Source organism: Panthera uncia, chromosome D2 (genome assembly GCF_023721935.1).
Source record: "Panthera uncia isolate 11264 chromosome D2, Puncia_PCG_1.0, whole genome shotgun sequence".
NCBI classification, from domain to species: Eukaryota; Metazoa; Chordata; class Mammalia; order Carnivora; family Felidae; genus Panthera; species Panthera uncia.
The window spans coordinates 75381750-75409454 of record NC_064818.1 but is presented as its reverse complement, the minus strand read 5'-3'; the positions used below and the strand labels follow the sequence as shown (position 1 = coordinate 75409454).

Sequence of the window (27705 nt, the reverse complement as noted above, 5' to 3'; positions counted from 1 at the left end):
GCTGTCAGCACAGAGCCCGATGCGGGGCTCGAACTCATGAGCTGTGAGATCATGACCTGAGCCGAAGTCAGACGCTTAACCGACTGAGCCACCCAGGTGCCCCTAAACATTTATTTCTGAATTGCTTTACTTACAAGGGGAGAAAAAGGAACTGTGGCTGTTTCTGTGTTGTTGTTGTTTTTCCACTTGTAATAGAGCGTCCTGCCTATTCTTAGAGTATATCTCTCTCCTTCTGAAAAATTAGCTCATTATTCTGTCGTAACGTGTAGCATACTTTGTGCTGTTACACCTACTTCTAAAAATCTGGTGCCAGAACCCGAAGAAACTCGCAGTGCTCAGCAGAGCGTCTGGCACCGAGTAGGGGCCCAGTGAGCATGCGCTGCAGGAGTGAGCAGCCGAGTGGCTTGTTCTTGAGAAACAGCTGGACAGGGAGCTCACCTCTTGCCAAATGGAAAACTACTCAGAAGGAAAATCGTGTTCTTGAAACTCGTGACGTGAAGCAAAAGGAGAATGCAAATGATGTCAAAAGCCCTTGACAGTTGTCCTTCTGTAATAAGTAAAAGCTGTTTTGGATTTCCTGAAAGAGAGTGTTGAGAAATCTGCCTGCAATGAGTTAAGCACGTGTTAGTGAGTGCAAAGCTCAGGTGATAGGAGTAATCTTGTCGTTGAGCACAATTTGTCTTTAGCTCTTGTATGTTAGCTCTGCTTTTGCCATTAAATCTGCGGAACCTCAAGTTTTATGACCTCCTGGTAATGACCTAACAAGCGAACAATACCGCCTATTGATAACTAGTCTAAACAAGGAGAGTTTGTGTTTTTGCTATGGTAATTCATTTGATATGCCAAATAATTTTAGGCAACTGCTTGCACGACTAAAAAGTAGTTGACTTTATTTTAGTCAGTAGTTGTAAAAGTAAAAAGTATGTATTCTATACCTATTTATCCAGAGCATAATTCTGCCTTTAAGGGAAATAGGGGAGATATATTTGTATAGGTCTGTAAATATTGGTGTGTGTGTGTGTGTGTGTGTATTTGTGTATATATATGTTTTTATGACAGTCATTCTAGAAATTGGTCAAAAGTTTATACTTAGCATGGCTCCATGTTCGTTTCTTCTGGGCTGTGGAGAAGCGTGATTTTTCTATTCAGTCATATAAACATTTAATTCTTAGCATGTTCCAGTCACTGTGGTAGGTTCTGGGGATGCAGAGGTGGATGAGACATGGTCCTTTGTTCATTTTAGCTTAAATGAAATGAATTTAAAAATTCTTTTAAAAACATCTTTTCATAAGTTTGCATTAATGTCATAATGTTAAAATACTAATAATAAAAATTATCGGAAATATATGTACCTAGTGTGATGTGGAGACACTGGATCGTGCGTGAAATAAGTGATTTGATAAGTGTGTAAGTAGTACCTATGACCATTATTAATATGTTAACAGAATTAAGTATTAGCTTTTAATAATTAAATAATACTTAAATACTTACAAATAAAAATGAATACTTAAATGATAAATCAGTGATCATATATTCTATTTCTTAGTATCTTGACCGGAGGGCTTTTGTTTTATTACTTTAAGGTTTTATTATTTTTATTTATTTTTAACAATTTTTAACGTGTATTTATTTTTGAGTGACAGAGAGAGACAGAGCACGAGCGGAGGAGGGGCAGAGAGAGAGGGAGACCCAGAATCTGACGCAGGCTCCAGGCTCTGAGCATTCAGCACAGAGCCCGATGTGGGGCTCGAACTCATGAACTGTGAGATCATGACCTGAGCTGAAGTCAGATGCTTAACCGACTGAGCCATCCAGATGCCCCTGTTTTTATTTAGAGTGAGAGTGAGTGAGAGAGAGTGTATGCTTGCACGGCTGAGGGGCAGAGAGAGGGAGGGATAGAGAGAGAATCCCAAACAAGCTCCGTGCTGTCAGCACAGAGCCTGATGTGGGGCTTGATCCCAAGAACTGTGAGATCATGACCTGAGCTGATACCAAGAGCCGGACGGACACTTAACCAACTGAGCCACCTAGGCAACCCTAATCAGAGGGCTTTTAAAATAAATTTTGTTTTGATTATTGTTTCCTGCTGATTTTTATTTCTAGGTTTTGTATTTTCTGCTTATCCCTAATTCTTACCCGGATATTTGGAAGACACCCAGTTTTTCAAGGGCAATTTGAATTCTTTCACCCCACTTAGCGGCATTTAAAACGATCCCTGGTTTTGCCTTCAGTCTCTTGAGTGGTTGTTCCTCAAAGATACTTACTGGAGGGGCTCAGTCGGTTAAGCGTCCAGCTCTTGATTTTGGGTCAGGTCATGATCCCAGGGTCATGGGATTGAGCCCCATGTTGGGCTCTGTGCTGGGCAGGGAGACTGCTTGGGATTCTCTCTCTCCCTCTGCCCCTCCCCTGCTTGCACTGTGTCTCTCTAAAAATAAACTTAAAAAAAGAAAAAATCTTACTGGAAGTTTCCCTGCAGGAAATTAAAGGTGTTCCTGGAGGACACTGGCCCTCCTGAGAAGATCAAATGAGAAGGGCACAGGTGGTTTCTTCAGTGATAGCAGTGCTTGGTTACTGGTGACTGCTTCTCTCTGGTTATGGCATCTCACCTTGACCAGATGTGATCCAATTCTACAAAGTAGCCAGAGGCCATGAAGAAACATAGGGGAGAAAGGAAAGAACGTGAATATTCGTTTATTCGTTTATGAATTAAGTCATGAAAGAATGAATGCATGTAGTCATTTAAGCAGCAAATATTGAGTCCCTACTTTGTGCCAGGCATTATTTTAGACTCTAGGGATGCAACATAGTGAACAAGACAGAAAATTTCTTACCCTCAGATTATACGCTAGTGAGAAAGATAAAAAGTATAGTGTCAGGGTAATATGTGCTGACAGTTAATGAAGAAGAGGGGAGGGATAGAGTTGGTGATGGTGACAGTTACCTAAGGCGATGGGGAAGAGGCTCTGAGGGGAGGGGCTTCTTGGCAGACGCCTGGATAAAGAGCCTGCACCTGTGTATTTTGTCAGGCGGTATGTTTCAGTCCACAGGAGAGGCGGGACATGCTCACACGGGGGCAGGGACACTGGTGAGGCTGGGGAACAGAGCATGGGATGTCCTCCTCATTTATGTTACTTGTGAATGTATTTTTTTCTTTTTTTTCTTTTTTTTTTTTTTTTTAAGTTTATTTTGAGAGAGAGAAAGTGAGCACAAGTCGGGGAGGGGCAGGGAGCAGGAGAGAGAGAATCCCAAGCAGGCTGCAAGCTGTCAGCAAGGAGACCCGACCTGGGACTCGACCCTGTGACCTTGAGATCAGGGCCTGAACCCAAATCAAGAGTTGGACCTTTTTTTTTGTTTGTTTGTTTGAATGTTTATTTATTTTTGAAGGAGAGAGAGAGACAGACAGAGTAGTACTTTGTATGAGTACTCTACATGAGTAGTTATAAGCAAGTAGTTCTAAGCAAAGCAATTCTACTTTGACAAATAGGTATAACTCACTGATGCTCTTCAGTTTAGAAAAAAACTGGCTTATCTTGTAAAAATTGCTGTCTAGTGTTCCTTTTTTGTTAAAATATAGGAATTTAACATGGTTCCTGATGAAACAGGAAAGGCATTTGAGGAATACAGTAGCTTAAATTCTTATGTGTTGAATGTCTTATGTTACGAAGATCAATAGATGATTATCGTTGTACAGGAATATTTTGACAAAACCGGTAGTGGACGTTCTTTGCTCCCTTTGTTTCCTACCCTGCTGCCCCCACCCTTTCCACCAGCATAACTGGCAGGGTTAACAGCAAGGCTTGGGAAAAGAAAGAACCTGCTAATCATAACTGACAGGAAGTTAAACTACAATTTTGTGTGCTTGGAAAACTGTTGAGAAAATTTTGGTAAGCGTTAAGTGCTTCTCTGGAAGGAATGATGTGTTACCGCACGGCTAGCGATGTGGCTGGAAGTGGTGAGGGACGCTTGGAAGAGAAGCAAGGTCAGTAAGTAGCTGTGGAACATGAGACTGTTCTGGGTCTATCCTTTGCCCTTGTTTAGAGGCCCGAGAGATCTTTGAAATAGTACCGAGGCTCTTTATGCACGGATGCTAAATACAGAACATAATCCGTATTTTAAAAAAAAATGCGAGAGTAGACAGAATCACCGACAATTAAAATTTTTGTGAATTTTAGCAAGTGAGTCCCAAGTAATAATGTTATTAATGTTGTTATGGGAAATCTTACCTGTCTGCGTTTGAAAAGCCAAATATCAGGCTGACTGTTCTGTTTCCAGCTATATTAAATCAACATTTCTTAGAAGTGGTCTTTAAAATAGACACACAGAAAGACAAAGACTATGGCTGTATTTACCTCCAGTTGTTTCTAGAATGATGAAGTACGTTCCTGTCTGTAAAGTCAGATATTTTATAAACATAGTAAATTCTTTATTTTCTCAACATTTTGCCTAAATATCTAAAATAGGATCTTTCCTTAAACTTACTAGCTAACTGTGCCCATAACATAATATTTTTAAAATAGCTACATTAGTATAACCGTGTGAGAAAAGTGGTATTAATGTGGATTGTTGACGGTGGCCATAATCTTTGTTGTTGTTGTGAGAGTAGCACTGAGCCATTTTCATACTGATCAGACGCTGTGATGGGATTTGTTAGAAGGCCTCTGTTTCTAGATAACATGTGTCTGTTTCTGTTGTCAGGTACAGTGTATGTACGAAACAGATTTTGCAGTTATATTTGCTCTTTTTATAGTTCTTTTTCAGAGTATTACCATTTGTCTTGAATGTCATGTGTAATTTCACAATGAAAGAATTTACTAATTAAATGAAGGGCTCTGGCAGTGGGTTTTCTGGTGCACTAATCAAGAAGCAGCATTTTTGGACCTTTCTCATGTCCTTTGAATAGGAGAGTGTGCGCCTTGTGATTTCTTACTCTGTTTTTACTCCTTTGGGAATTCAGAACTTTTACTTATTAGTACTTCATGTTTTGGCAGCTTCCAACAGGGTGAGAAATTTTAGGTCTGTTTTGAAAAAGCTGTGACAGGAGTATTATATACACCTGTGACAAAGATGTATGTAAGTTATTGGAACGGCAAGGAGACCTTAGTTTTCTTGGAGAGTAATTTATGTGCTTCTGTTTATTGTTATTTAAAGTAACCTCCATCCCAACTGATACATCACTTGCTTCTGAAACAGAACTACTCCTAAGTTCTCAAGTTTAATGTGTAACTGTAGTTAGCAGGCACATGGTGGAGAAAAAGCACAGACACTGTGAGATAGCACATTTCTCATTCTGAAATACACATTCGCCGAACCTCATTTTTCTCCACTGTTGCGACTAGCTGGCCTTTCAGTTACCACTTTTTACTCCTAGGAGGAAGGGTAGGAGGGCTTGTCTCTTGTTGGGCGACTGTGAAAGGAGTCTGAGACCACAAGGTTGCACTTCAAATTTCAAAAGAATTAATTTGTTTCCTACCAGCATTATGAAAACTTAGAATTTTGGTATATCTTAGGGGCACCTGGGTGGCTCAGTGGTAGAGTTTGTGACTTTGATCTCGGGGTCATGAGTTCAGACCCCACGTTGGGCATAGAGCTTACTCAGAAAAAATAAAGTTGTGGTATATCTTGCACTTTCAGAAAGTTCTCTTTTTTTTAATTTTTAATTTTTTTATTTTTTTTATTTTTTTTTCAATATATGAAGTTTATTGTCAGATTGGTTTGCATACAACACCCAGTGCTCATCCCAAAAGGTGCCCTCCTCAATCAATACCCATCACCCACCCTCCCCTCCCTCCCACCCATCAACCCTCAGTAGAAAGTTCTCTTAACAGTTAATGTCTAATTGCATATTGATATTTAAATTAAGAAAATACTTAAGTACACCCTGTCACCTAGGGCCTGGATGATACTAGTTAATTACATGGCTTTGGTGTGCGTTGCTAGCATTTTACAAATGTAGTTGCTTTAGTTTTGCGGGGAGGAAGTGTCTGATCGTACTTTTTTAAACTTTATTATAGAAAAATGGAAATATTCACAAAGTAGGAGTCGTATAAGGAATCTGCATATATTCATTTCCGGTCCTTGCCGGTTTAATAGAACGGCCGGTCTTGTTTTATCTGTACACTTCCCTACAATAGTTTCCTCCGACCCCCAGTGATTTTGAAGGAAATCCCAGACATCATGTAATTTCATTGAGAAATATTTCAGTGTGTATCTCTAAAGGAGAATCAAATTATCTGTATTCCCTATGAGTACTAGCTAGCTTTGTTGTGGAGAGGAAGTTCAAGAGTGCTTGGAACCGGGCCTGCTATTGCATTTTATTGTGGTTATTTTGCATTTAGAAAGATCAAGAGTTTATACTACTTGGGCATTTTATTATTACAGTAACTCTCAAGTAACTCTCAGAGGATTTGAAATGTTGATTTTATAAATAATATCTAAAAAACATTATGAATTACCATCATGAATATGTATGAAGTTGTGTGACAGTCCTCATTTCTGAGCTGACCAGCAGCTTGCTTTGTGGTCTGTCCGTGGCTCCCCGCTGCCCCTCCAAGATTTTTGTTTTTTTCTTTAAATGCTGAGAACCAGCAAGTGTATAACGCTTAGCGTGTTTCACATTTGAGCTGAAATTCCGTAAGCCTCCCTGTGTCAAAGAAAGCGACAGCAGAGAGACCAACGGTGCACGTGGGCTGCACAAGAGAAGGGAAGACAGGAGGGGGTATCACGGCAGCCAGGCCCCCGGGTGGGGGTGACTCCCCTTCTTTCCCTCTTGCTCACCCAGCCTCCTCTCCTGGTCTTGACTTGTTAGTTTTTTTCTTGGTTCCCCTTTAGTGTCTGTCTTTTCCTTCTCTCAGCCTTGACTTAATTTTGCCAGTGGCATTCATCATCAGGAAGGTTGCTCATCCCTCCCTTGGAAGGGTTGTAAGATGAAACTTTAAAAAATGAAAGCTTTTAGGACTAATTTGTTGTGCTTTAATTTGGTTTCTGTACAGGTTTTTAAAAATGTTTACTTTAATTCAGGTAGCTCAGTACCAGCTATGGGTAGATTGAACTTTTTTCTACCTGTGGATGAGTTACACAATGTATTAATATTAAAACCATTAATTTTAGAGACTTTAAGGTTTACTTTAGATGCTGTTATTGAAAAAACATGTAATAATAATTTTTCCTTTTTTGTTGTCTTTTGCTGCCCATTTATTGGATGAAACGGATTCGGTTCAAATGTGGCTCTGCAGTTCACAAGATTCCTTTGCAGCTCACCTTTGGAGGTAAGCGTTTATTCACTGACCTTCATACTAGAATCGCTAATTGGACACGTCACTATTGGCATGTTTTGTTAGGCATTTATTTGATAGTTTAGAGGTGATCATTTTGTTTTCACACATATGAATGTTGATGAATGAGATGAATTCCAGTAAGTTACAGAACTGTTCACCTTTATAACTGGTCGTTGCTTCTTTTTAAGTACATTTTCTTTCTTTAAGCAAACTGAAATCAGTCTTTCATTGTAAAAAGCCTTATTGTATCTGCTTCCTTAGTAAGTGACACTAGCCTTACTCTGTCTTAACTGTGCTGGTGTTAAAAGAGAGCTAGAGGGGTCATGGGTGGAGGGGGCGTTGTCAGGGAAGTTTCTGTTGGTTTAAGAGCGCTATTTCAAACCCCCAAATTGATAAGGGAAGAGCAAAGGACTTACTGAGCTTCTCTTAAACACAGGCATGTTCTCTCCCTCTGTCTCCCTTTCCCTCCTCCCTCCCCTCCCCCTCTGACTCCCTTTCCCTCCTCCCTCCTCTCCCCTCTCCCTCCTTCTCCCTTTCCCTCCTCCCTCCCTCTCTCCCCTCTCCCTCCCCTCCCTCCCCTTCGTGCCCCTCCCCTCCCTCTCTCATTGCTTCATCCACTTTCACATTCAGCCATCATCAAGGTTCTGCAGTGCAGAGCGGAGACTGCAGTGGTAACATTGTGAGATAAAGGTATTCAGGGCGGCAGCTGTCCTGTGAGTTGATGCGGATAACCGGATATCCGGTTATCCAGATAACTTGTAGGATAACTTGTAGAAGTTGGGTGAGGCTTTGAGGAAGGAGGAGGAAAGAGAAGGCAGAGGAGAGTGTGGAGAGATGCTTGCACTCAGAACCAAAGCTTGATTTCAGAGCCTGCCTTCCCTCACTAGCCACACTGGGCAAATCGCAACTTCCCTGAACCTGGCTTTCCTTATCTTTGAATGCAAATGATAATTCCTCCTTCACCAGTGAAGCAGTGGACATGGCAGCGGTTTTGAAAGTGCTACTCAAACCTTAGTAATATTTTGTATTTTCCTCTTGGGCTGTACTGCAGCCCACACAGTAAGACTCTGTTTCTGCCTTTCCCTTCTCTTACTTGGGAGTAATGGAGGCTTGGTTGGCCCATGAGTAAGTCATTGCATTTTTTGGTTAATCTAAAAGTGGAAATGGTAAGACTTCATGGTTATTAAAATGAAATGAAATAGTGTATGGGAAACACTGAGCACAATGCCTGTCACATAGAATTTTAAGTAAAATTTAGTGCAAAAATTAGAAAGCCAAACCATAAGAAACTTGACGACAGTATAAATTATATAATCTCCTCTTTAGTTGATGAAGCATTTTTAAAGCATAGCAGAATGAGAAGTATCACAAAGGAAAGGATAGAAAAACAAGACTTGCTTCTGTTAAAAATCCTTAATTTTCTTCATGAAAACAGGTATAGTTAAAAGGCAGTTTGGGGAAAGTGTGATAAAAAGGTTATTATACTTAATATAAATGTACTATTTTTTTGCATAATTTTTGGTTGGATTTTATGAGATAGTTTATGTGAAATACAAATGGTAATAAATGTTTTAAAAGTTTAACCTTGTAAGTAATCAAACAAATGTAGTTTAAAACAATAGTGATACATGGTTTTTTACCTATCAAGATATCTTTTTTTTTTTTTTTTTTTGAATGAATGCCTGGGGAGATGGGAGGTTTTTAAACTTTACCATTTACAGAAATGGGTTTAGGCATCTATGTTAAGACCTATAAATTCATACCTTGCAGTTGTGTGCTTGAATAATTCTTGTCTAAGAATCACTGCCAGAGAAATAAAGTTGGGGACAAAACTGGCATAAATGTTTATTATAGCATTATGGTGAAAAATATATAAACAGTGTAAATGAGGAGCATTAGGAGAAGGTCAAGTAAATAATGGTACAGCCAGCCATATTATTGATAGAACATTCTACAGCCATTAAGATGGGCATCCTGCATATACGTGTTGGTGAGTACATATTGATGAACAAAACAACGTAAGATACTTTTGCTATGTTGAGATAGAGGTAGGGTGCAAAATTATAATGCAGATCTCAATTGAAAAATAATTTAAGCATACAGAAATTAGTTAGGAAGGAGATACACAACATGTTACATTGTTTTACGCTTTTCTTTTCCGTGAGGGAGCCACAGTGGGGAGAAGAGATACCTTGGTAGGTTTTTAGCGGTGGCTCTTATAGTCAGCGTTTGGGAAGTACACCAGGGAAGTCTCTGATTGATGTGCAAACAGGGTCTAGTCTTGGGGGGGGAAAAGGCAGGTGAGGAAATTGCAGAAGCTCAGGTGAGGAGAATGCCGATGAGGTTTAAGGCTGGACTCTTGATTTCAGCAAGAGCTTCTGAGGAGTAACCAGGAAGAATGGTCTGACTGATTCGGACACGGAGTGAATAAGGAGGCTGGGGCTTGATGTCCACTGCGTTGGGGCAATATCACTAAACAGTGGCAAAGAGACTTCTGAATAGATTTCACTTACAGACTTCTCTCAAATGCAAGCCCGATGAAAGAGGACCCTGTTTTTCTTGCTTCCTTGTGTTTCTAAGTATAGTAAGTAGTACATCGGAGGCAGTGGATAAATATTTGTTGAGTGGATGGATGAACGAATGAATGAATAAGCCAGGCGGGGCTGAGGCCGCAAGCAGCAGGCTTTTTATCCATAATTTGGCAGGAGTCAGCTAAACACACACGAGGCCTAATATTCGTGTTTCAGTATGGTAAACGGTCTTCCTGGCAAGATTGTAGCCGTTGAAGATCAGGACCTTTGTCTTTTCCATCTTTGGATGCTCTCAGAGATAGGGCTTAGAGTTTTCCAACCATACACCTAGAGTTGCACCGAACAAATATTTTTTAAAATCACATCTGGCTAAATATTGGGAATCCCTGTGTACGGAAACTTTAATTTTTGGTGAAAAACAAGGGAAGATACGATGAAATTTTAGTGATAGTTTTTGTCATCTTCTGACCGATCTGCTTTTTCCGCTTAATAATCTAGAGTTGTGTTTTACTTGGTTAAATATCTGTTTTTGTACTGAGCTTATGGACATGGGAAAGGGGAAAAAAAATCAAAATTAGAGATGACCAATGTGCTTTACTTTTCTTGAAGTATTTGGGAAATACTTGGAGAGCTTTCTGTTGAAATTTTGCTAGCCTGGAGTTTCACGGGGCGGCTGCCTGTGGGCAGAGTTAGTGGCTGCTACCCCCAGATTTCCAACAGCACTGAGCTCAGGATTCTGGTCCCTTTGCCACTATGCAGAGCCTGAGAGCCAAAGCAAGCCAAAGTTGGAGAGTGTTAGGAGTCCTAAATGTTTAATTTTGCCATTGGGCTTATGTTTTAGCTGAAGAAGGAAAATTACACATGTGGTAAATACCCAAACACCTTCCGTAAATTTGATCAAAAGAAAAATAATTCTGGTGGAGATTGTAAAATACATGAGACTTGCAGTTGAAAACGAAGGAGACTTTAAACTTCACTCTGTCCACAGAACTGTGAATGAACCATGTCCCTTTGTTGTAAGTCCTAAACAGTTAACTGCCACATGAATCTAACGAAATTGTCAGGTTATAGTAATTACATCAGTAATTTGATCTGCTGTCATTTGAATGGAGCCATGTGTGGGGAGTCAGTTACTTCCCTCTGTGGGGCTGACCCTTTTACATTCCTGTAAGCTGAAAACTAATAGAGCTCATTAAGCTTTATGGGAAAAGAGCTTTTATCACCTCGTCAAGTCAGGCAACATATTTCCATTATATTTCTAATTTCATGTGGCTCTGTGGCTGCTGATGTGCGCTCCCCTGCTAGGTTTACATCGGACCTCTCCCTCACAGACATTTTTATTGACATTTCTGAGTCTGAATTACGTTTTGTGTGGCACCGCCTACAGATGTCTTCAATTAAATGTAGGTAAATAAAAGGGATTATATATCAGAAGCTAAAAGATTCTTGAAATTCTCTTCCGAATCCGAGTTGGCCAGCCAGTCCGGTAGGGTGCAGTCTCGTTGGCCCTTTGGAGGCGGAGAGCTGTAGGAGAGGTGTTTGTCCGACGCTTCACCCTGTGTGCATGTAGGTTGCTTAGGTTTCTGTTCAGGTATGTCCTTCTGTTCCTTGATTTCGAATCAGTTAAAGTCTTCATTCAACAGGTATCGTAATAACTTAGCGAAATGTTAGCACCTGTAGCGGATGGGTACCAAGCTAAGCTCTTGGCTTCTGTTGTTTTAATTCTCACAGGGTGTCTGTGGCATAGATGTTCCCAATTTCGTTCTAAGAAAAATTGGGCCCAGAGAGGTAGATTGGCTGAGCTCAACGTCACAGCTGTTGGTTTGTGGCGACAGTAACAAAGTAGAAAGGAGAAAATGGAATACTGCCATAATATCCTTTTTTAAAAAGTTTTTAATCCCCATTAGTTAACGTACAGTGTTGTATTAGTTTCAGGTGTGCAGTATAGCGATTCGACACTTCCAGACATCACTCGGTGCTCATCATGACAAGTGCGCTCCTTAATCCCCATCACCTGTTTCACCCATCCCCCCTCCTGTGGTAATGCTGTAAGATTCTTACACTACCCGAAGTGATACAACATTTGAAGGAAGACAGTGATAAGTTCGAGATGTATTTTGTAAACCCAAGAGCAAGTTTCTCAAGCTTGGCACTATTGGCACTTGGGATCGGTTAAATCTTTTTTGTGGGCGCTGTCTTGGGCATCAGGTCTTTCTTACCGACATCTCTGGCTTCTACCTGGTAGGTGCCCTTAGCACCCTCCCCCTGAGTTGAAACAGAATGTCTCCAGACTTTGCCACGTGTCCCAGAGGGGTAAATTGGCTCCTTGTCGAAGACTGCTGCCTTAGGGCAGCCTTAAAAACAAGGAGATACAGTTGATAAGCCGATAGTGGAGATCATTGCCATGAGAACATGTTTTCAGTCTCATGAAAGGCAGAAAAAGAAGGAAAGGTGAACAAAGAATAAGTGAGATGAACAGAAAACGAATAGCAAGTTGTCCACTTAAATCCAGCCCTGTTGATGACACTAAATAGAAACGATCTGAACCATAACTCTGCTATATGGACATGTTCTGTATCTGCACTGTCTGAAGCGTGTATGTAGCTAGGGGTCATATGTAGGTATTAAGTTCTATTGAACACTATACCCAGGAATTACAAACTACATATTTTTTCAGATACACAGGGAACATTCACTAAGATGAGACCATTATATATTATGGATTATAATCCATACCATTATACAAATTTGTGCCATTATACAAATTTTAGTAATTGAAAAGGATTGAAATAATCTCTGGTCAAAATGGAATTCGGGCACCTAGGTGGCTCAGTTGATGAAGCGTCTGACTTTGGCTCACGTCATGATCTCATGGTTCGTGGGTTCAGGCCCTGCATCGGGCTCTGTGCTGACAGCTCAGAGCCTGGAGCCTGCTTCGGAATCTGTGTTATCCTCACTCTGCTGCTTCCTGCACTCATGCTCGTTCTCTCTCTCTCGTTCTCCCCTCCCCCCTCCCCCCCCCCACTTCTCAAAAATAAATAAACATTAGGGGCGCTGGGTGGCTCAGTCGGTTTAGTGTCTGACTTCAGCTCAGGTCATGATCTCACAGTTTGTGAGTTTGAGCCCTGCCTCGGGCTCTATGCTGAGCACTCAGAGCCTGGAGCCTGCTTCCGATTCAGTGACTCCCACTCTCTCTGCCACTCCCCCACTCGTGCTGTCTCTCACTCTCAAAAATAAACATTTAAAAAAAAAGATTAAAAAAAATTAAATGGAATTAACTTAGATTCAGTAACAGAAAGAACTCATAATAAGGTAAACAGTGTAGTTAAAAAAAAATAGGGGCACGTGGATGGCTCAGTTGGTTAAGCATCCGACTCTTATTTTTGGCTTAGGTCATGATCTCACCGTTTGTGGGATTGAGCACCACATCAGTCTGTGCTGACAGTGTGGAGCCTGCTTGGGATTCTCTCCCCCTACCCCACTCACTCTTACTCTCTCTCAAAATAAATAAACATTTGAAAAAATAGGCAAAAACTTGATTATATATTTCACCAGAGAAAACATACAAATAGTTAATAAGCATATGAAAAGATGCTCACCATCCATTAGGGAAAGGCAGATTAAAAGCACAATGAGATACCACCACAAACCCACTAGAATGGCGATAATCAGAAGACGGTAACAGGTGTCAGCCAGATGTGGAGAAATTGGGAACTGTATACATTGTGGCGTGATTGTTAAAATGCTATAGCTGTGGTTTCACATTTCCTCAAAATATTAAAGATAGGGATACTATATGACCCCAAAATACAGGAATATACCCAAGCAGAAGGAAAGTATACATTCCAAACAAAGACTTGGATGTGAAAGTTCACAGTAGCATTATTCATAATGGCCAAACCTGGAAATAATTCCCAATGTCCATCAAATGGCGAATGGCTAAATGTCCATGCGTCCAGTGGAATACTGTTCAGCAATAAACAGGCACAAATTCTGATCCAGGCTGCGACATGGTTGAACCTTAAAAACATTATGCTCGGTGAAAGAAGCCAGACACAGGAGGCTGCATATTGTGTGTTTTCGTTTAAATGAATCACCCACAAAAGGGAAATTCAGAGAATCAGAAAGCAGATCGATGGGATTAGAGGTAGGACTGGAGGACTGGCTGCAAATGGGTCTCACAGGAATTTTGGGGGGGGGGGTGATAGAGATGGTCCCAAATTTCACTGTGGTGATGGTTCCACAATTCTATAAATTTGCTAAAAATCACAGAATGCAGGTGCACCTGGGTGGCTCAGTCAGAGCGTCCAACTTCGGCCCAGGTCACGATCCCATGCTTCATGGGTTTGAGCCCTGTGTTGAGCTCTGTGCTGACAGCTCGGAGCCTGCTTCAGATTCTGTGCCTCCTTCTGTCTCTGCCCCTCCCCTGCTTGCACTCTGTCTCTCTGTCTCCCAAAAATAAATGAATATTAAAATTCACAAAATTAAAAAAAAATCACCGAATTCTACACTTAAAATGGGTGAATTTTGTCGTGTGTAAATAAAGCTGGGGAGAAAAGGCGTATATCATTTCTTCATCCTTTAGTTTTCTAACATGTGTAGAAAAGATCTGATTCAGCTTGACATCTTGCATCTTTACCGTGTCCCTAGTTGTGGTGTAGACGGGTGCACACTTGCAGTATTCAGCAAGCTGGTATTCTGTATTGAAATAGATATGTTTTAATTAATATTTAAATATTAACTATGTAGTTAATAGTCTCAATTTAAATGTTAGCCATTAGTATTTTTTGATAGCTTAGAAGACCGTCTTATACAGAGTATGAGTGGGGGAGGGTCAGAGAGAGAGAGAGAGAGAGAGAGAGAGAGAGAGAGAATCCGAAGCAGACTCCAGGCTCTGAACTGTCAGCACAGAGCCCAGCAGGGGGCTTGAGCTCACTAACCGTGAGAGTGTGACCTGAGCCGAAGTCAGGCCCTTAACCAACTTGGCCACCCAGACACCCCCCGGCCCCCTTTCTCCAAGCTTTTTTTTTGAAGTTGAGAGCTCTTTTCCTTCTCACTTGGAGCTCTGTGGTAAACTGGGGCGGTGTGTCCAGTTAGGTGTGTGGATATGCACCGATTGCAAGCTGCACGTAGCAGGGGTGGGGATCTGCCCCCTGAGTCACTGGCTGGGAGCATTCGTTTTGCCGTCGAGAAAAAAAAGGACCAAGAGAACGTAACCATCTCTGCAGTCTGTCAGCAGATCAAGTATCACTGCTGGGGTGGCTCTGGTAGATGGCAGGATCTCTCCAGCGGCCAGAACTCGGAAGCGGGGATGGCTCTTCCCCAAACTGGGTCCTCTGGCATTGGAGGGACCTCATAGAGGTGGTCGTGGAGGGTGAGGTGGAGAACGTTGAGCCCCTCAACTTGGGGAAGGAGGGAGTGCAAACAATTTTACCGAATAAGGGGGATGCTGAGATATCCAGAGAGCTGGCTTGACCTGGAGATCTGTGGAGAGAGGGCTAGGGAGAGGGTTGAGCTGGTGACCTGGGGGAAGCTTTCACCTGCTGTCTGGTAGGGTGTCTGGGAGCACCAGTTGTGTTTCAAGGGCCGGGACCAGGGCAGACAGAGGTGTCTGAACGGGGGCTAGATCTTGGAGAACGGTCATCAGGCTGCTCTTGGTACTGAACAATCAGAAAACAAAAGCTAGGCCGTGGCTTGATCCACTGGGCAAAAGTGCTGTTTTTTTCCTAGTTATAAGTGCTGTTTTTTTCCTAGTTCCGTGGCTTGGGAAAGAGTCCTGTCATTTTCAGGCTGAGTCTCACATACTGTGGAATCAGGTTGAGTGGTGTCGGGCAGAAGCACCAGTGAGAATTCTGGAGCCAGATCCCCGAGTGCACTGGGATGATCATGTGATTACTCTCCCATCTGGTCAGGTCTGGAGGTTATTGGGCAGTTGTGGCTGGGGCGGGACTGCTAGCGAGGCCACTGACAGAGAATCTGTTGAACTGAAGACCTTCCTTTTTGCACTCTATTCGCCTCAGTAGATCGTGCTTGAACCAAGTCTTTCATGTGGCAGTCAGAATAGTGTTCTCTGGGCTCACTCGGGCACTCAGTAACTGTTGTTGAGTAGACGAACTTGCTTGCAACTTGTTTCTGGACATCACATGATAGTTGAGCCAGTGTTATTTGAAACCTTATATTTTATAGTGAAGTTATATTATCTGGAAGTCTTTTTAGGGAAACCAACCTCCTGTGAGTAAAATAAATAAATAAATAAGTATATATACATACATATACACATATATATATACATATATATATATACACACACATATATATATATACATATATATATACACACACATATATATGTGCATATATATATATGTGTATATATATATATAAATTTATTCTGAGAATAAAAGAAAGCATACCAGAATAGAAAACCAGACATTAAGTAGAAAGATGCCATAAATTTCCTTGTTGAAGATTTTTCTGGCATGGGACTTAGATCAGTTTAGGCATCTTAAAACGGAAGTCCATTCAAGATATCGTTTTGGCAGATCAGTCTTCTTTAGCAGGTAGTGGTTTTCATCATTGGTCCGAGGATCTTCCAACTGTGTTCAAAATTAGGGTCATCTGCCTGGACAATTTGCATTACCCATTAAGTGTGCGTGAATGCTTCAGAAGATGTTTGAATGGAAAATCCTGGGGTGGATTAGTTTCCACGGGGATGTCAGTCTTGTTTGATGTTTGCAGTCATTCACTTCTAAGTAAAAATATCGGTTTGGGTTGTCACTGGGGGCTGCTTTTCCCCTCTGTAAGAAAGACCGGAGAAGCAAGATTCTTAACTGAACTGGTGTGAAGGAGGGGGGGCCCTTCGTTAAGATCGTGACTCTTGAGTCTAAGGTGTTTGTTGTAGAGTTTAATAAATATGGACTCATTTGTAGAATTGGGAAGTTTGGAGTTCTGTTATTTTTCCTTGTAAGTGTTTTGTGGTGTCTCACCAGAAGTCTTTTTGTTGGATAGCTAGGATTTAAAAATATAAGGAAATGTCAAAGTAAAGAAAACCATTAACAGATTAACATCTTCATTTTTATGTATGCTGTGATGAAAATGCAAAAATAAATTCCTTTCTTATTCCTGTCACACTTACTAAAACACATTTGCTATAAACCATTCCTCCGTGATTTAAGCTCTTTGTAAAGTTCAAATTTTCGTCTTTACAGTACTTCTAGTTTTCAGTTATAAATGTTAGGGTAAACTTTTTTGCTTGCTTTGAAGCATTTCATTTCCTATGATTTATGTCACTGAGAAATACATTTCTTGATTCATCCTTGGCTTAGTAAGTTGCTGAAAATACCTTAATTCATTGCATTGACTAGAACACGTTAAATATTATGATTGTTTTGACATGGGACACCACAGAAGCAGTGGCCAGTGAGAAAAACACCGAACTGAGGTTGAGAATTCCAGGTTTCCGCCCTTCTCATTCCTGTAAATGGGTCTTGTGACCTTGGACAAGCCCCTTCATTACCCTGAGCTTCACTTTCTCACTTATAGAGTAGGGGTATCTCAAATAAAGAGCTCCTTCAAAACTGAGTGAACTTAGCCAACATTTTAACACATTTTATACAGTTAACTCTTGAGCAACACAGGTTTGAACTGTGTGGATCCATTAATACACAGACTTTTTTTTTTTTTTTACAGTACTGTAAATGTATTTCTTTTTCTTATGGTTTTATTAATAACATCTTATTTTCCCTAGCTTACTTTATTATATTACTTTATTACTGTATTCTTATACAGTATAATACCTATAACATAAAATAATTGACTGTTTCTATTATCAGACTTCCTGTCAATAGTAGGCTCCTAGTAGTTGTTTGGGGGAGTCAAAGGTTACTTGTGAATTTCCAACTGTGCTGGGGGTGTGTTGGTGTCCCAACTCCCATGTTGTTCGAGGGTCAACTGTAGCTGCTTTTCAGACTCAAATATTAGAAATTAGGCAAATAGGGGCGCCTGGGTGGCTCAGTCGGTTGAGCGTCCGACTTCGGCTCAGGTCACAATCTCGCGGTTCGTGAGTTCGAGCCCCGTGTCGGGCTCTGGGCTGATGGCTCAGAGCCTGGAGCCTGCTCCCGATTCTGTGTCTCCCTCTCTCTCTGCCCCTCCCCCGTTCATGCTCTGTCTCTCTCTGTCCCAAAAATAAATAAACGTTAAAAAAAAAAAAAAGAAATTAGGCAAATAATACACATTTTACTCAACTTAAAACTTGTAGTCCCTCCAGCTTTGTCTTTCATTGTGCTTTATGTTCTGAAGCAAGCTGACACTTAGAACAATTGTGTTCACTTTCTTCTATAAAAACAAGTGTTTTCCTGTTATCTTGCTTACCCAAATGTGTTTCTTATTTTTGCCTTCAATATGGTCTCAACTGTACATATGAATTATATCTTTTAATAAAGTAATAGCTTTGGGTTCTCAAAACTCAGAGGTGGGTCATTGAGAACTCTGTCATCTAGAAGCATCTGAGCAGACTGGGAAAGTACCTAACAACAAACACCACAAATTTCTTATGCATCCCTCTTACATCTTCTCACAGTAGCAAAGATGAGCATGTTTAATGACATGATCCGAAGATACAGTCATTCTATAGCATGTGTAAATCAAGCAGGACAAGTTTATAAATATTATACTCAGTGTTGTAGTATTCATTCTTGCTTAGAAACTACTTAGTTATCCAAAGGTTGTCTGTCAAATTTGTTGATTTATATTAATCCACATTAAAAAAATTTTAATGTTTTTTATTTTATTAATTTGTGTGTGTGTGTGTGTGTGTGTGAGAGAGAGAGAGAGAGAGAGAGAGAGAGACCGCATATGAGTGGGGGAGGAGCAGAGAGAGAGGGAGACACAGAATCTGAAGCAGGTTCCAGGCTCTGAGCTGTCGGCACAGTGCCCAGTGCAGGGCCCTTGAGCTCATGAACTGTGAGACCATGACCTGAGCTGAAGTCAGACACTTAACCGACTGAGCCACCCCGGCACCCCTATTAATCCACGTTTTAAAATTCTGTAAGAATCTTAGAAGTTCCATTTAAGCCGCCACAAAACCTAACACATAAAAATGTTTGTCATTTGCTCAACATTACTAATCATTAGGGAGCTACAAATTAAAACCACGATAAGATACCACCTTCACACCCATTAGGATGGCTCTTATCAAAAATACAGCAAACACCAAAGGTTGGCATGGATGTGGAAAAATTGAAACCCGTGCACTGCTGGTAGGCTTGTAAAACGGTGCAGCCTCTCTGGGAAACCAGAGGCAGTTCCTTACAAAATTGAAAATCGATTTACCCCATGATCCAGCAGTTTTCTAGGTATATACACAAAAAATTAAAAATAGGGACTCGGGCATTATAAACCACTGTTTACAGAGGCATTATTCACAATAGCCAGAAGGTTAGAAGCAACCCAGGTGGCTCTGGACCGATGAAGAGATAAACAAAACGTGGTAAGTGCATAACATGGCATAATATTCAGCCTTAAAAAAGGAGATTCTGACACAGGCTGCATCATGGATGGACCTTAAGGATATTATGCGAAGTGAAGTAAGCCAGTCACAAAAAGGCAAATACTGTGTGATTCCACTTACCTTAAGTACCTAGAGTAGGCAAATTCATAGAGACAGAGAGTAGAACAGAGGTTACCAAGGTCTGGGGGCGGGGGGCGGGGGGAAGGGGGCGGTGTTACTGTTTAGTGGATACGGGGTTTCGGTTTGGGATGATGAGAAAGTTTTGTGGGTGGGTGGTGATGGTTGCACGACAGCGTGAATGTACACTCGGTGCCCCCGAATTGTACATTAAAAATGGTTAAGATGGTAAATGTTATGTGTATTTCACCACAATTATGAAATATTTTTAAATGTCAGAATTGCAATTTAATTCAGTTGAACACAAATTTAAAATTTCGAATCACGAGCATTATGTAGGAATGATGTTAACTTTTTTGATGAACAAACCAGAGAGTAGTTTGGGAAGTTTAGACCATCGTCTTCATTAGGAAACAAACTCTGAGGATTATTTTAAAAATCTATTCCTATATTATACTTAATACTAATCTGAGAAAAGGCCTACCTTTTTCCTTTCTTAAATCCAAATCATTAAGCCAGTTTGATTTATCTTAAAAATGTTTCTGAGCTAGCAGTTTCTGTAAGGAGTTTATTTTCTGTGAATTTGGAGAATATTTGATTTATGTAAATGTGTACTCGTGCCTGTAAATCAATTTAACAGAGCTCCTTTAATAAGGAGACCTGGTAGTGTGATTCGTTAATACCCTCTGAAGGGAGGAAAATATTTCACCTACAATGAGAAATAAAGACTTTTTTGAACCACGAATTCACAAACATGTAGATCTCTGAGCTTCGGCTCTGCAACTTGAGCTACAGGTCACAAGTGGACACGAAGTCATGGATTCAGATCTCAGAGAGCTGTTGTTCTCCTTAAAGGGTTGAACTCAACAAATACACAGACGCGGACTAACAAACCAGAGTCTCCGTCTCCTCTCATCCAGCAGAGAATAGATCTACGTCATCCATCCAACAGACCGTAAACCGAATCCAGATATTACTGCCACTAAGGGGGACGTGCTCACTGGTAGTAGAAGAACCAGAAATGAAAACAAAAGCACAGACTTCGTAGAGAGGGAGAAGAAGAGAAACACAGCCAAGCTGAAGCTCTGTTGCTCCGGGGAAATGTCTTTGAGAGCCCAGAAAAGATGAGGCTTCACAGACCCTGGGGGCCCTTCTGTGTCCACCAAGCGAGTTCACTTGAGCTGCTCGGTGGCCGACTGCCAGAATTGCTAAACTAAATCTTCAGAAAGGTACAGTCACGATCTTCATGCAGATAGAGCACGAACACATGTTATATTTTACTTGACTCATTAATTAGCACAAGAACCAGTAGCATATTAAAACTGATGCAGGGAGCATTTGTGAAAATATGCTGATACACATGTATAGACACACACACAATTTAATTGAATAAGAGATTGAGATGAGATTGCTAGGCTAGATAAAAACAACTGATTATTGGCTTACAGGGCATTAAACTGCAACCTTTTGGGTTATCTGTTCCACTGGACAGAAATCTGTAAGTTAACCTCTGCCCCAAACAGATTGTAAAATAACTCCATCAATAGAAAATCAAGCCCAGAACTGCGCTTCAAGGACGCCTGGTAATTTCTTTGGCCTTTATCAGATTGCAGCCACCACACTTCTTTTTTTTTTAATTTTTTTTTAAATGTTTATTTATTTTTGAGACAGAGAGAGACAGAGCATGAACGGGGGAGGGGCAGAGAGAGAGGGAGACACAGAATCGGAAGCAGGCTCCAGGCTCTGAGCCATCAGCCCAGAGCCCGACGCGGGGCTCGAACTCACGGACCGTGAGATCGTGACCTGAGCTGAAGTCGGACGCTTAACCGACTGAGCCACCCAGGCGCCCCCCACCACACTTCTTTTTAACACTTACTAGTAGTTCTTCAACCTTGGTTTTTAAAGCTCTTGATTCTACATTCGTGCATTTTCAATAAAAAATGTGGAAAGTGGAGAAGACTAAGAAAAGTATCATTCGTGAACCCTGTGGTGACAGCCCTCGATGTTTTTTTTCCCATCTTTTTAAGTTTGTGTGGGGGTTGTAGGTACATGCATGGAGAAAGACATTTTTCATGTGGTTTGGATCATATATGCCACCTTATGTCACGGTTTTACTTGGAGAAATGTTTATAATGTTATTAAAAACTCTTGGTAAGAATAGTTTTTAACTACTACATAATAGTTCTTCATGTGAATGTACTGTAATTAACTTCTTTTATTTTACAGTTTTGTTTAATTTGGCTCCTTCTCCCAATTTGGAAGTGAACAGAGGTTGTCATGGTCTTAATTCAGTCTGAGCTGATTAAAATTTTTAAGTTAGATTCTATTTAGTTGTTTATTGAGATTATCAACAAAAATTGAAGCAGTTGGTATGGTTTGTTCCTTTCTAATGACTAGATAATCTTTATTAACTCAGGGATTCTGATGAAATTGAGGCATTTGGAGGATTACCCAGTATAAAGTACTGTATAGAACTCGAGAGAATTGTGTGAATAGGAACATCAAAGGAATTCTTCCTCAGCTTAAGGCTATAGGAATTATGTCATTTATGTTACTTAGTAAAATTAGCTTTCATAGGCTTTCTTTATGAACAGAGAAAGTGTTGCTTAAAACAGAGTAACGGGGCCCTTGGGTGGCTCAGTCAGTGAAGCGTCCAACTCTTGATTTTGGCTCAGGTCATGATCTCATAATGGTGGGGTCCAACACCGCATTGGACTCTGTGCTGAACGTGGAGCCTGCTTGAGATATTCTCTCTCTCTCCCTTTCCCTCTCCCTCCCACCCTTCCCCACCCCCTTTCCGCCTCTGTCCCTCTCCCCTTCTCGAATTCCCTTTCTCTCTCTCAAGAAGAATAGAATAACAGAAAATAGTTACTTTTATATGCACTTTTTTATTAGCATCATTTAACTGTAATTGTCTTTGAACTGGAATATAGATGGTGATCAATATAAGTGTTTAATTGGTTGGGCATCTTTAGTGTACTGATTGATTGCCAACAGACTAGGAACTGGTTATGTTTGTTTTTTTTTTTTTTTTAATTTTTTTTTTTTTAACGTTTATTTATTTTTGAGACAGAGAGAGACAGAGCATGAACGGGGGAGGGTCACAGAGAGAGGGAGACACAGAATCTGAAACAGGCTCCAGGCTCTGAGCTGTCAGCTCAGAGCCCGACGCGGGGCTCGAACCCACAGACCGTGAGATCATGACCTGAGCCGAAGTCGGACGCTTAACCGACCGAGCCACCCAGGCGCCCCTATGTTTGGTTTTTAAATCACTTGCTAGTACAGCTGTGTGATATGTAGGAACCAAGAGTGTTCCTGTTTGTATTTTCCAACTTCATTTATTTTCTTTATTTCTTATAGACCATATCATCTCAAATTTTCAAATTTAGTTTTGGGTTTTCTTTTTAAGAAATCAGGTAGATTTCGATATCGTAGTGGTTTAGCACATTTTTGGGTGTTTATTTTTAAAAGGAATCTGACCTTCAGTGCAGTGTTTCATGAAACACTTCACAAAGGTGAAGCAATTGGAAGAATAAATTATTTTAAAACAGTGCAGACTTTTAATCAGGTGCTTAAGGTAATTACCTGTGGGGGCCTCCGTAAACTTGTTTTAAAAAAAATTCGGGGCACATATTGTCTAATTATAGATTTTTGTGTGAACAGGTGTGATTTGGGAGAGGTCCTCGGGGATGCCTTGCGAGGACAACTCAGGTTCTGCTCTCCTGAAGCTTGTGAAGACTTTCCCTGTTACTGTCTTTGAACCTGTGATTAAGTCTCTCCAACAGATGCTGCCTCTGGTGCCTGACGAATGACTCCCTCTTTGTCTGTTCCTTTGAGTCTTAATAGTGTTTGTTTTAAGCATAACTGAAGTATGTGGAGGCAGGTGGGTCAGGAGACAGGTGTACTTCATCAGAGTAAATATACCCATTTGGGGAGCAGTTTAACTAGAAGACTGGATTGGCCTATTAATATTGATGTCATTTCTACATAGAGCCTTCGGTATCGTACCGCGTAGCTCATTTATCCATAAACCTTGCCATTCTTCCCCAATGTTTAAGACATTCTTTTCTTTTCTATAGCTAATGGCGGGCTTTATTATATTTTTTCCTGTTATCAGCTAAATCCTGGAAATGGAGGAGCTTCTGAAAAACAGCTCTGCTTACCCTCTCACATATGCGGAACTGTGCAAACTGCAGGCGTGAGAAAGATAAATGATGAAATACTGTTAATCACATCACTGACTTATTTATGAGGAAATTAAAGATCACTGCTATCAGTTTTAAGTAACTTCTGTTAAATGAGCTACTGATGTAATTTCATAGACATAGTCTTTGAGGATGTGCCATTCAGACCCCTTAAAACCAACAGCAAAACCGACCCAAGTTTGCTCACGGTCTGCTTTTATTTTTACGTTATCATTTGTTTTTCACAGTGCCCTTTGAGGGTGAGCAGTAGTATGATTCCTGTTTTTAAAATGCAGAAACACCGGGGCGCCTGGCTGGCTCAGGCCCTAGAGCACACGACTCTTGATCTCAGGGTTGTGAGTTCAAGCCACACGTTGGGCATGGAGCCTACTTTAAAACAATTGCAGAAATGGGTACTTTTGAAAGTAGTTATTGCCTTGCTGAGGTTAAATAGCCAGAAAGTGTACTGTGGAGTTAGGGCTCAAATCCAGATCCTTTCATTCAGAATCCTGGACTCGAGTCCCTCAGCCTTCCTCCCTTTCTGTGGTAGCTTACTGCTTTCTGCTTATATCTTTCCCCGCTGCCTGTAGATTTTAAAAATTCATTTATGCGAGTGCTTCTCAGAAACATCCTGCAATCCCTGGTGGTCCCTGAAGCCTTAGCAAGGGATCCTCGAGGTCAAAATTATATTTTATTAGCGTTTTTCTCTTCTGTATTGTCTCATCCTCTTACGAATTTGTGGGGATGTTTCCCAGAGGCTGCGTGATGACAGCAAATGCAGAAGCAGATAGAAGATTCCACTCTCCTCTGCCAAGCTGGACTTCAAAGAGATTTCCAGAAATGTAAATCAGTGCCGTTTTTCTCACTAAATTTTTTTGGAAAATATAGTAGTTGTTTTTTTAACAATGTTAACATGTACTGGATTCATTGGTATTTTTAAGCGAATAACAAATACATCTTTTTAAAAATACTAGTTTTAACATCTAGTGCAATAAATATCTCCTAAACTCCTTATATCTCCAGTAAGCAAAATCTCCCGGTCTTCAATAAGATTTGTAAGTTAAAGGGATTTTGAGACCAAGAAATTTGAGAGCTGTTGATTTACATGATACCTGTGTCATTGTGCCTCTGTTGGTTCTCAAATAAAGTGTACTTTCCTGCGTAATTACAATCTGTAATTGTATCACCTTCTGTGTTTTTAAGTAGCAGTTGAAGGGTGTTAACAATTAATAGGCTTTAGGTAAAACGTTGAAGAAATGCGACAATCCCAAGTATTGAAATAGGATTCTTAAGGAAATAAAAATACAGAATGGTCACTGACTTGGAGAGGCCTCTCCGAGGCTGGGGGACTGAGCCCCTTGGAGAATTAAGCGAAGGGGCTGTTGTAAGATGTGGGTCTTTCTGACCTAGTGGGGGTGAGGGTGACAAGTCTGTATTTGCTGAAAATATATACGTTTGCCATAAAGGTAATTTCTGGCTGCTACTTATAAAAACCAACAGGTATCCAGGTAATAGCATATTGAAACATATGGCGTCATAAGCCCATGAGTCTGGGTTTCAGGGATGTTGCTGAATGCCCAGGGAGACATAACCAGGAGTCCTGCTGATTTCTCATTTCACAAATTTACTCATTGTTCTTTGTTTTTATCGCCTTACTCTAACACTCAAATTCCTGTATTCTTTCCATGTTTTAGTGTTAAAAAAAAAGTTTGAGCTAAGGGATCGCATTTGAGGGAAGCCTATTATGGCGCTTTTAGGTCAGCTGATTCAGCAAATGTGTGTATGTTCATAGACAAGCATGAAGAATCTTAGTTAAATCAGTTCAGTTTATGGTATTGGACACATGGTAGGCCCAGAATTTTTTTTTTTTAACGTTTATTTATTTTTGAGACAGAGCATGAACAGGGGAGGGGCAGAGAGAGAGGGAGACACAGAATCTGAAACAGGCCCCAGGCTCTGAGCTGTCAGCACAGAGCCCGACGCGGGGCTCGAAATCACGGACCGTGAGATCATGACCTGAGCCGAAGTCGGACGCTTAACCGACAGAGCCACCCAGGCGCCCCCAGAATTTTTTTTCATTTGCTTTTTGTTTTGTTTTGAGTGAGAGAGGGTGCAAGTGAGCAAGGATGGAGAGAGAGGGAGCGAGAGACAGAGAGAGTCCCACGAGGGGCAGAGAGAGAGAGAGAGAGAGAGAGAGAGAAGCAGGGCTCACCTGAGGCGGGGCTCGAGCTCACCAGCTGGGGACTCCTGAGCCCAAGTCAGATCTTAACCGACTGAGCCACCCAGGTGCCTGGCCCAGAATTTTTTCCAGATTTCCTAGCCAGAAGTGAGTGATCTAGGGGTTCCGGCTGTCCCATCTTCACAGAGAGCCAAGGGAATCAATAGTTCAGGTTCACCATCAGCCCATTTCCACAGCTGCCATTTAACCTGTTGAAAAACTTGAAAGTATTGATTGAGTTACCATTTGGGGAATAGTAAATCATTATTAATCAGTACTGCGGAAACAACCAGATGTACTTTTTGGAAAATAGCTTCTTACCTGCCTTTACTGAGATTGTTTTCCATTTATCAAATCTGCTTTTTTAAAAAAAAAATTAGGTCATTGAAGCTCCCACAAGGGAGAAAAGGAAATCATTCATATTTTAATTGTCAGAAAACATGTTGGAAAGAAAAGGAATGCAGCAAAATAGGTTTTAAGAAAAGCTGTTGAAAACCATGCATTGAATAGTTTGTTTTTTATATTGCCTTGTTTAGTGACTTGTATATCCTAGAGATATTCGAAAGTGAGGATATTTAAACGATGAATTAGATGATTAGCTGATACTCTTAGCATAAAAATAGCATCGACCTAGGGGCTAAGAAGATAGTTTGTGAATCAGTTTATAACTCCATAGTTTCATGATGATTGTATTACTTAATTGACTCCTGGGTTTCTTGTTTCTTTGTCTGGATGTAGTAGGGGGTCAGAGTAGATAGTCCTGTGGCTTCTTTTTTCCTCAATAATTATAAGGTAGCCCATACCTGTATAAATAGAGGCGGGTTTTACAGAGGGAGAAGACTGTTAACTTCCACGGGCATTGAGACACGAGAATAATGCCTGTGGTAGGGTATGTTGCTCATGGGTGGACTCACAGAAGAACAAACAGTGAAGCAAATGGGAGGTTATTAAATGGGAGGTCCCAGGAATGGATGACATGATTAAAATTGGAAACTCAGAAGGTAGCTGCAGTTTGGAAAAAGATTTCAAGCTTGTACAACAAGCAGGATTGATTTATATTTAGGGTTAACGTGGTCTTTTGGTTATTATTGAGAACATGCCCATTATTAAGTCCATATGTATTATGTCTTTGATAAATACATTTTTAATGAATGAATGCACACATTGGATTTAGTGAGTCCTAGAATGACGTACTAAACTGAAATTGTGGAAGAATTCGGGTTCATTTCAGAGTCATTTAGTTAGCTTTTGACTGCCCGACGTTGGACAGGCTCCCCACCTCGTGTGCCGTGGACTGACAGTTTGTCTCCCTGTCACTGTGGGATTGCTCTCCTACACGATTACTTTTAAAGACAGGGAGCTTCATTTCCAAGAGCCTCAGGGCTGACTTACATCTAAAAGATGGCTTTCATAAAATTCAGTGATGTATAGGAATCTGTGTATTTCTTATTACATATTTGGAGCAGCCTAGCTTCTGAGACAAGTGATTTGACTTCAAGTCCATTAGCAATTTAGAATATGGGTGTCAGTTGTGGTGTTGTAGTTTTAATGGGTTAATATCCTTTTTTTTTTTTTTTTTGTTAATGCTTCTGTTTGTTGCCTGTTCTGCTCTTTAAACTGTACCTATTTCCAGGGAAATAATAATATCTTTCTGAAGACTAAACCTATATGATAGTAAATGCTAAAACTGGGGTTTGACGTAATTTATTATCGGCGGAAGCTGTTAAAAGTTTCAAGATATATTTCTTGTCTGAACAACATTTTTAGCTGTAGCAGTGGAAGGTTTAGAAATCATGAATAGTGCTAGCACCTTAGTCGGTCCTCTCATTTGCTGTTGTAGACCTTGCTCACCTGTGCAGTTACTCTCTTAAGT

The 27705-nt window shown here is 40.7% G+C and overlaps 1 protein-coding gene across 6 annotated transcripts in view; it reads left to right on the top strand.

Annotated features, from left to right (window-relative positions):
• ATE1 (arginyltransferase 1) overlaps positions 1-27705 on the top strand; it is a 157245-nt gene that overhangs the window by 39224 nt on the left and 90316 nt on the right. For all 6 annotated transcript variants that reach the window (XM_049645871.1, XM_049645870.1, XM_049645869.1 and 3 more), the window contains one exon: positions 7233-7265. In XM_049645871.1, the coding sequence (XP_049501828.1) occupies positions 7233-7265 (33 nt within the window). The remainder of the gene's footprint in view (positions 1-7232; positions 7266-27705) is intronic.